Raw genomic sequence first — 10,917 nt, forward strand, 5'->3', positions numbered from 1 at the left:
GCCATACCCAAAATGAGACAGAAATAACGAGGCTACTCATGTCATGAAGCGACCAACTACTGAGACAGAACGAAAGTGGTTCAACACGCCATAAGCTAAGGTAGCGCACCCAATTGCCCATATTTTGAAAGCCTCAGCCCGGCTGCGTAAAATAAAACATATGCAAGCCACTCTGTAGGCGAGAATTGCAGCCGAGCAGGCAAGACACACACACTAAGGGATCCGTTACTAGCAGCAGATCAGCATACTCGCCAACTAAACAGCAACGTCTGCAGTGATAAATACACTGAAGAAGACATAATGATCGTAAACTTACTTGCAATCGTTGGGGTCTTTCTCAGTATCTGCGCCTCTGTAGCTGCGTTTTTTGGCGCGTATCAGAGCCAGCAACCGCTCACGGGTTGCCTGGTCAGTTATATTGAGCGTTTCCAACAAGAAGCGGTCGTCGATGACCATGAGTGTTTCTCCATTGATGTTCCGTGCTTTGAAGAGACCTTCTAGGCCGTGTAAATCTGAGCCCAAAAAAATACAATAAACAGATTTAGACGGTTGCAATACAGTAAATAGAACAAGACGAATACAATAAAGATGATAACTACCACCCCTGAAGTTGAGATACTCAACTGACAAATTAATCACCCTCGGTCATAAGAAAAGACGAGTGCTTCTACATCAACTTGTGCAGAGACAGCGAGATTGATACGCGTGGCCTGGACTCACCTGAATCGGCCAGCCATTTGCATACGCGTTCATTGTCCCATAGCGACAGACCATGCAGGCGCTGCTGACACCCCAGACTCTTGTTGATATGCTTGTTGAGATCAGGCTGTGACGGAACGGGCATGATGTTAGTGACTTATAAAACTATTGAGAATGATGTAGTCATCAACAGACAAAACAGATAACAGCGAGGCCGAAATGACGCAGAGATAAAGTTCACGCCCCCAGTGACGTAAAAAGCCACAGCAGAGAAAACACACCGAAACGCTACGAACAGGGACGATACACCGAACCGTCGAGACGAAGAACATACCCTTCTTTTAAACTGCTGATTGCAGTACTGGCAGGCGAAAGGGAAGTAATTCACCTGCAACATATAAAACGCGATCGTAAGCTAAAGTGAAAAATCCCCAGAGTTTTGAAAAGGAGTCCACAAACACCAGGGCAGCAAACTTCGAAGTAAAAAAATACACAGCAAGAATCACAGTTTGCAAAGACAAAAGCAATTGAAGCACACCAGTAGTTAATAACCTCTTTTCGCACGACATACGTGTGACATGATATGCGACTTCAGATGTTCCCTCTTGTTGAAGAGCTTGCCCTGTTTAGCGTTCGGACAACTAGTCCATTTGCAGACCCAGTCATCGGTCTTCCTACAAGTTTACAAAGCAATAGACGATAAACAATTAGCATAGACCTCAGAGCAATGAATGTCGAGTATAAAATCAGCATAAGCCATCAGCAAGATGTCCGCTCATGAAGCGTACAGGTCGCCGACAGACATGCAGAACAAAAATACCGCTATCTAGCTCTCCAACCATATATCGTTAGTAACAAAAAACCCAGCGTAGGTCAATTAACGCCTCCAGACACTGTAAAATATCCGTACACTCACGAAGACAACAAGGCCAACAAATCCAACAAGGCACACACGATACCGGCGTAACTGAAAGACTAACAGACTCAGCTGCACATATGCCTTCTTTCAGTAAAGAAATACGCACTATTAAAGAGAGAAAACAACTCGGACATATTGACAGATCCTACACGTCCTAAGCGCAGTCGTATTACTTACTTTATGCTGCCCAGGTGAAATTCGATGATGTGCTCATATAAATTTTTGAACGTGCTACTTGTGAAACTACATGTGTCCCACCGACAGGGATGTGTGGCCAGTCCTGTGGCCAATCCCTCCCCATCTGAGCCGTTTTCAGACATGATGGAAGAATTCAATAGGCGGTCAACTGTGGCAGTTTGCGACTGTTTGTCAACACATACGGCGCTAACTCGCACGGTCTACAAGTTCGTTGTATTAGTTGTTCGATAGACAAAATTTTACAGCGCTTCGTATAATACCGTATACAGTCTTCCACTTGCGCCGCGGAAAGACCACACTATGAATTCGTGAGCCGTTCCTAATATGATATTCGCATGTGTATGCAAGTGTGCATGTGTACGATGGAATCGTGGACCGCCAAACTATACCAATATGTGCTTCGGCCATCAAACCAAGTAGCGGTGAGGACCTTGCACTCTTACGTGCAGTATTTTATTCATTTTTAAAATCTGCACAGCTAGTGTAAAATAGGGCTGTGGTCTCACTGCTGGGCGCTGGCTTGGTTTTCATTTTCTTATTTTTTACTTCTATTTATCGTTGATGAATTCTATAATAAAAAAGTGTGATATTTTTATCATATATTTCGCATAAAATCCACGACTGTATACGTCTATACGACCAAGTACCAACTACAAAGCGAAAGCGTACTAACGTTATTAGGCTTCAGCCCAAAAGTAGTATATATGTGGGATTCACGTAAAATTTGGGATAAAAAAATCTGGCACCGGGGGCCACAGGGCCCGGTCACAGGAATGAGGATATATGAACATTAGCCTTCAAGAGTCTCTCAGGCACAGTAACAGAGCCACAGTACCCAGGGGCGCTAGACTCCAGCAAGTTAACAGGAAGCAGGAATATTGGGACCTATACTATTTTAGGGCTAGAAGTTTTAGAACAGGGTCAGGCAGGCAATACTCATACTCACCAGCGAGGGAGCCAGGCAGATGCAACTGACATCACACTTCACGGGTAAAAAAACACGTTCCGGCCCACCACCAGTGAAGGATAAGTCCTGGGATTCTGGTGGGATTCTGGTGGGATGGGAGGCCGGGAAGGGGGAGGGGGGAGGGGGGAGAAGGGGCGGGGAAGGGGGGAAGAGCGAAGGGGATATTTAGACCGATAGTGAGAATGACCCGTACCTGTTTAGAGTTTATTTATGGAGTGTGTTCCTACTTCCTCGCACGTCATATAGTCTTTTTAAATAGTCACACGAACATGATGGTCAATATACAAAAAAATACCGAGTGCGTTCACTGTTTTTTTTTGTTAAAAAAAAACAAAAGTGCAAAGTGTAAAGTCAAGGACTCGAGGCCTCAAGGCTCAAGCGGTCAAGAAGGGCCCCAAGGCCCAAGAGTCGATTGTGTATTTTTCTAATTTTCTCTCATATTATTTATTTTTTAAACCATATGTATATAAACAAACAGTTGGCAGTAAATATTCACCAAGAAGAAGAACAGTTGGCCCGTAAAAGCGTAAAAGGGAATAAATTATTTATTTTTTGCTGAAATGTTGAATTGAAAGCTAATTATTTATGTAAATTAAAATATGTTTATTGTGTACGCACAACAATGAATTTTTTATGATTTTGTCTTCTAAATACAGAAGTTCTACTTCTATATGTTTATAATTTTTCAAAGAATGAAACCAAAAATAAAACATAAATATTATTGTTTCTGTAAAAAATAGAAAAATTATCAATGTTTTCATTTTGTTTTTGTTTATTTTTTGGGTTTTGTTTGTTTTTAAAAAGCATAAAAAACAATTTTTAACAGCAATTAACATTTTTCCAACAGATTCGACTTTCATATCACAAGGGAGAGAGAGAGAGACTCTTGTGTAATGTATATGGGACAACTGGGAGTAAACTTTTGTTGATAATAACAGATAACCTATTTTTTTAAGTACATGTGTAAATGAATGTCTTTATACAGCACTAGTGACAATAAAACTATTAACCACCTCAGGCCCAGTTTTCTACCAGTCTCGATACAAATTTTATTTTATTTTTTGAGATTTTTGAGATTTTCGAGTCTAATTTGCTTAAATATAGGTGTAATAATGTAATTGGCGTGATTTTAACTCTTAAGCACTTGTGAGATGTGTTTGTTTTCTGCCGGTTTGTTTGTTATCTGTCGGCTGAAAGCGCTCGACTTAAATGTTAGATATTGTAGCGCGGATACAACCCATTTGTTGCACTTATGTTAGGTCCTTGTCGGTCTTAAGGGCTTGACATATGTTAGCAGTTAGACACTGGAATATAGGTGTCCTCTATCTTAGCTATTGCTTCGGATTCGCCCATGGTTTTACAGTTGACACTATTCGTGTCTAACATACGTCGACCTCTCCTCTGAGGCCGACAAGGAACTAATACAAGTGCAATAAATGGGCTAAAATCACGCTAATTCCATCTAAAAGCAAAGTAAACTCGAAAAAGTATAAGTATGAGACTGGAAACTGGGCCTGAGGTGATTAATAATTTTATTGTCACCAGTGCCGTATAAAGACATTCGTATGTGCTATGACTAATGAGTAATCATTTCCATTTCAAATAGCGAATAACTGGACTCCTGGAGCATGTCGGTACACCGCGATAAGATTGACCAATTGAAGTTGTTGACTACTTGTTTTTTTTAAATACCCGTTCCTTGGCCCCAGTTGGCCTGTGGCCAGTTCGTGGCTTCGTGCCTCACTGACTCCTCTGAGTCAGAGTGACAGTGCTGACTGCTGAGTGTTTAAATAGTGTAGAATTTTGACTGTTGCCTGTTGCCTTTGGCTCTGAGGACTGAGAGCTACCGTCAATACTAAAACAAGCTGAACGTTAACCGTTATTTTTTTCAATTTATATACGGTTTAACTTTTATATTCGAGGATTTTGCACTTCAGAAATCGTGGATTTTGCCCTTCAGAACAGTACCTATACTTCGCGAAATGGACTATATAACTAAAATTAATGAAAGAAAAACCATAGCCCTCTAAATTTAGATTATTTTTTATTTTTTCTGGCAAAATTGGGCAACAAAATGTATAATAGTCAATCAGAAATGGTATAGCGCTTAATCAAACACCTGGCAGTTGTCAATTGGCCAAATCAAATTAATAAGTAGAACAAAACACATATATTCAGTGACCTGAAAATGCACCCACTGAATTTGAGTAGGGCTTAATTTTTAAAATCATTATGTTAGGTGTGGGACTGTGGGATAGTTGTTGGAGACTCCCATGAACTCTTGAAGCGGACAGTTGTTGGAGACTCCCTTGAACTCTTGAAGCGGACAGTTGTTGGAGACTCTCTTGTGAAGACTTAAGTATTTTATTTTTAATAAAATAAAAAAACGATTCTATTCACTGGAAGCTATTTTATCAGATAAATAGCAATTTGTTTTGTAAATATTGTACAATAAACATTTTTTTTTCAAAACGTTCTTTTATTGTATGGTACACGTTTTTGTATATTTCTAGAAATGAGAAGCATGAAGATCTAATAAATATTGTTGAAAGCAAATAAAAAAGTACAGAACATACCTTCCCTTTCCAATTTTAAAAAACCTAAATTCAGAGTACAAGCACTGGGCCATAGGTCCGTGACGCATGAGTGGTGAGCCCGTGAGGCGAGACTGCGAGAGCCTGAAAGGCTTCACTCTCTGAGAACTCTAAATCCCTCAGAGTCTAGACTCTGGACTCTGGAGTCTGGACTCGTCTGGAGTCTGGAGTCTGGAGTCTGGACTCGTCTGGAGTCTGGACTCGTCTGGAGTCTGGAGTCTGGAGTCTGGAGTCTGGAGTCTGGAGTCTGGAATCTGGAGTCTGGAGTCTGGACTCTGGACTCTGGTCTGAACTATGTATATATATATATATGAAGTCTGATACATAATGCCATTATGAGTGATGTCTGGTAAAACTTTTAAGTAACTGGTAACAGGTAGGCTGTGAAATGGATTTTTAGGGTTTTAGAACTAAGACTTTAGGGTTTGGGATACATATCTTGTGCATTGCCTCCTGCTTTTATTTTTATTTTTTAATCACATTGTGAACTTGAAGCGTCACAGTGTGATTATTTATGTGAACAGTGAACCCTGAACAGTGAACGTAGAAAGAAAAAAGGTTTTTTGAAGTTTCTACAAGGTAAATATGCAAAAGTAACTCTCGGTCCTCAAGAGTCGAGTGACTTCGGGGCTCGGGCTCGAGTTCTCCTCATCGGACCTATTGATTGTCTATTGCAATTTGTATTTAGCTCTGGTAAATATAGCGGTTGTACAATGTACATATTAAAAATACTGTATTTAGGATTTCATTTTTTTCGATTTTCAAAAGGACTATATTTAAAGTACTCATAAACAAATCTAAAATATGTACTGTATTATTACAAAGCCTCGTACATAGCCTTCTGAAAATTACACACAGAAAGCTAAACCTCCTAAAACTATAACTTTGTTTTTTGTTTAAAATAAAAAGATGTATAGCCAAACCGTTGTTCGTTGTTCACAATGTTTTTTATCCTCGTTTGGGGGTTTTTTTTAAACAAGAAAACCCCCAGTGTAATCTTAGATCGGCTCAAAACACAATGTAACGGTGAACTTAGTTTTATATCCTCGATTGTTGAATAAACGTCTACCTTAGCAGAATGAACTTCTTGAATGAACTAAACCACGTATTTATACTATTTCCGAAGGATTTCATTGAGAATCCTGCCGCCAATCATATTGTGTATCTCCTTAATTTCGAGCCAACAAGTACATTCAACATATACCGTCATCTGCCAAGCTCCAGCTCATATTACCCCGAACTTTGGTTCACAAAGCACCAATCATACGCCAACATCCTCTTCTTTCGAACCTGCGCGGCCGTTCGCCAACAAACCGCACTATACAACTTAGAAATTTTCGAACATATTAGCTTTCACACTTATAAGTTATCGCCCACACTTAGAAGTTCTAGCACTCTTATTTACGCCCAGGAACACTAACCAACAGTTCGGTACTTACAACACCAACATTGTCGAACTTTCCGACTTTCCCTGTTTCCCATCTCCATCATGCCCCGTGGGCCGTGGGCCCGCGGGCCCGTGGCAGACTAGTACTTTGACACTCCCCCTGAGTCCCCCAGTAGAAATTCTGTGTTCTCTTTTTAGTAGGGATAATATTATTTATTTCAAAAATGGCAAGCTTTTTAGTAGGGACGTACGAGCGGAGAAAGGGCCTTCCAAGAATAAATAGAAGACTTTTTTAAGGCTATACGAGATTTTTTGTAAATAATGTCATCTGTTTGTAGTTTAGGCCCTGTTGTAAACCCGTGAGTCTCAACCTTGTTACATGAAAGTAGACTTGTTCTAAAAATGGAGGTTCATTCCTTAACGAAAGTAAAACCAATTTACTAACAGTTTCAATTCTCACACGAAAGTAAAATCAATAATTGCGCGGGTAAATTATCTGGACCCATCCAGAGAACGTTGTAATTTTACTCTACTATATATACTGGAATTTCAGCTGGTGCAAGCTTACTTTACTACAGTAGAGCTTGCGACCAACCTTAAGAAAATAAACCTTGACTGACAAACAAAATCACCCGCGCGTACATACGGATCTTTGTTGGCAGTGAAATTTGCATGAAGGTCGGCTAAACTTTGTACGTACGTAAAGTACTTTTAACATTGCATCACAATACGTAAGAATACAAACTTTAATGTAAAATTAAAGGATAGCACTTTTTACTGTAAGATTCGGTCTCTCAAGGCGATATTAACGCCTTAGAATAAATAAACGCGTAAGTGTATTCTAAGTATCGTAAAAATATCAAAGTAAATAAACTAAGTAAGACATTTAGGAAGCGTATACACATATAATGGGACTATTTAATAAGTCAGGTGTATCTAACGCACATGAACGCACTTAGGACACTCATGCGAAAGCAGGACATGAGTCTGGAAACACTACAGACTTAAAGACCACGCAAGTGGATTTTCAACACTCTACCTTTATTCTGGAGGAGCAGAATGATGAAAACATTCTTGCTTGGCTGACGCAAAACCATAAGCTGAAGCACCAAAACGTAGTAGACGCACTTAAAGATGCTACGCGACATGGAATCGCGCACCCTAAGCTGGCAACTTTAGTTGACAGAGTATATCAGTCATGTACAGACTGTGATCTCAATCAGATCAAGCGCTATGGGTTCGCACCGCTTAAGAATGTGACTGAAGATGTTCCATGGCGCAGAGTCATCATTGATCTGGTTGACTTGTCCACGTCCGAGCACACAGGCGACCGTTACGTATGCCACTTCTTTGATGTGGCCTCGCGGTTTAACTTGCTCTATCCATTAAAGGATAAGAATACGCAGACCGTGGCAGAATTATGTTGCCAAGTCTTTGCTGACCACGGGTGGCCGGGTATTATGTGCACTAATAACGGTAGTGAGTTCTGCGATGACGTTATGGAATCGCTATTACTCGTATCAGGCATATACCATAAGAGAGGTGTGCCATATAAGCCGCAAAAGCAAGGCGCGAATGAAACGCGCCATAGAAGACTTGAGTTTTTCTTGCGTACTGCATTAATCGATGATGCAGATGATTGGCCGTACCACCTTAAGTGGGTACAAGCACAGATGAACGAGTGTGCTGATCTGGTTACAGGAACTACACCCGCTCACTATTTTCGTGGCAGATATAGTGAGTTACAAATCCCCTTTAACAAGGACAACCCTGATCATCATGAGTTACCATGGTTAGAGAATGTACAACGTATTTATAACGTTGTGTATCCTTGCTTGCGAGAAATACGCAATATAGCCCTTTTAAAAATTTCAAAAGCGTTGGAACACTACCAAGAAGATTGTAGAGTATCAGGTTGGTGACAGAGTTAACATCCGTCAACGTAATTCCGATGCTACTGTATTAACACTTAAATCGATAGGTCCTTATATAATCTCTGTAGCAGACACTAAAAGTGGAACGTACGAGGTAAATAACCCCGATGGGTCTAGTGTGGTTAATATGGGCACAAGTCGTATTCCGACTACAGAGATTATACTCGCAAGAAGACATGACTCTAATGCCCCGCTTGATCGTTCTGAATTTAAAGACATTATATGGAGAACGGATAAGGGAGGCTATATATACTATCGTACACGCTTTATAGACGGTACAATAGCTGAGTTGACTTTGGATGCTTTCGATAACCAAGACTATTTAAAAGCTTTTAATCGAAAATGGCGTAAACGCCTGCATAAGTCACAAGTTGAAAAAGATAGCATGTTTCCATCGTCTGAAGGAACGGAAGTTAAAACTTATCCACCTACAGCATTTATCCCGAGCCTTAATGCTCATCCTTCATATGTGCTGAAGACACTGAAGTGTGAGAAACGTCCAGTCGACCACCACGGACCTACTGGACCTAAGCCCAAAACTCACAGGGTAACCGAGTACGCTTAACTTCTCCGCCTGAGAAACAATAACTATATGTTATGCTACTTATTTGATGTTTCGGCCCGTTTTTCCTTTCTCTCTTTTTGACCCATAATCAGCTTGAGTGAGCAACTTGCTTTTCATGGGTCTCAAAGCTGGGTGGGGGTTGTGTAATAAGCCGGGCCTCCACATTAGACTCTATGTTACAAACGTACTCTAAAACAGTACGTAAATTATAAACGTACTCTTAATAGTACGAGGAACTTAAGTTTCTTAAATGTGCTCTCAATAGTACGAGGAACTTAAGTTTCCTAAATGTGCTCTTAATAGCACGAGGAACTTAAGTTTCCTAAAATGGTTTTTAATGGTTTTATTAATTAATACTTTTTCCATTTTACATATCAGATATTTGGACGAGGCCATTAAATGGCCTCAGTAAAATGCCAAACATAAAGAGTTGGTCCAGTTCTATTAATAGAACTTTATTTATTTTCCAACTTTATTTATATCTGAATACTTCGGTAACGAGATGGCTCAACCGAATATAGGTTTCTAGGGACTATTAACGTTACCTAGTTGATCCTCCGATCAGCCAACCAGATGTGCCAGTCTGATGAAGGCTAAGTCGGTAATTCTTGATAGTGGCAAGTTATTGGTTAAGACAATAACTAAGGACATCAAGAGCTTTTTATTTTTTATTTTTTCTAAGAATAGGGTTTTATGAGTCTCTCGGATTCGCCCCAGTGGAACATACCATAGTTTCTAATATAGCGACAACGAAACACCAAATAAAATCCCTTCGGCGGAAACAGTACTGAGAGGATTATATATAGGCAATGTCTCAGCCTCACAATCCCTCAGAGTATTGCTGTTTTCACGAGGCATACCTAACTTTACTAAAAGTCTCATTTCGTTTATTTACTTTGATATTTTTACGATACTTAGAATATACCCACGCGTTTATTTATTCTAAGGCGTTAATATCGCCTTGAGAGACCGAATCTTACACAGTGGATCATCATGCGGAGGATGCCAAAATTCCTGATCCTACCCCTGAGAAAACTGGAAATTGAGCTGATTTTGTGGAAGATTCTGATGATTCCCAATCTGATACTTCAATTATTCTACCCAAGTCTATTGGGCTATTCCCAGTCTCTTCAGAAATGGGTTTACCGTGATTCTGATGATCGGCAGGGAACTTAAGGATTGAGGTGACAATTTTGTATGAGATGGATCTCTTCATGTCTGGACTCCAGAAAGTCCTGATTTGTACTACCGCGATCCTCACACGAAAGCTTAGAAATACTTTGCCATTCAACTTTCGTGTGAAAACAATTCCAGTACTAGTGTAGTCAAAACCGAGTTGCGCTTAGTCAAAAGTGTTAACCAAAGGACATGCACACGTTCACATCAGGCACCCCAGCTTGTCAATCCAAGTCTGTTCCAACTTCCTCGTCAGCTCTTCTTCCATCAACTCATCGTCACTTTGCACATACGACTCATCGACCAAGTCATGAATGTGCATCACCTCAGTCTCCCCCGTTTTGGTGGTTGGTTGATCCGGCATAATATCACCGTCCACTAAATTAACACGAGGCCGAAAATTAGGACCCGAACCGTAAGTCCCGCGTGTCGATGTGCTTGCAGCCGATGTACGTTGAACTGTAGCCCCACCATTTTG

The 10,917-nt window shown here is 40.4% G+C and overlaps 1 protein-coding gene across 1 annotated transcript; it reads right to left on the reverse strand.

Moving 5' to 3' along the window:
* Positions 1-312: 312 nt before the first annotated feature.
* SARC_00743 (hypothetical protein) lies at positions 313-1,938 on the reverse strand (the record flags this gene model as incomplete). The annotated part of the gene is made up of 5 exons (XM_014305547.1): positions 313-512; positions 721-826; positions 1,034-1,087; positions 1,271-1,373; positions 1,796-1,938. The coding sequence occupies 5 exons, from the start codon at positions 1,936-1,938 to the stop codon at positions 313-315; spliced, it is 606 nt and encodes a 201-aa protein (XP_014161022.1).
* Positions 1,939-10,917: the final 8,979 nt, after the last annotated feature.

The sequence above is a fragment of the Sphaeroforma arctica genome (assembly GCF_001186125.1).
Source record: "Sphaeroforma arctica JP610 unplaced genomic scaffold supercont1.26, whole genome shotgun sequence".
In the NCBI taxonomy this organism is placed as follows: domain Eukaryota; class Ichthyosporea; order Ichthyophonida; genus Sphaeroforma; species Sphaeroforma arctica.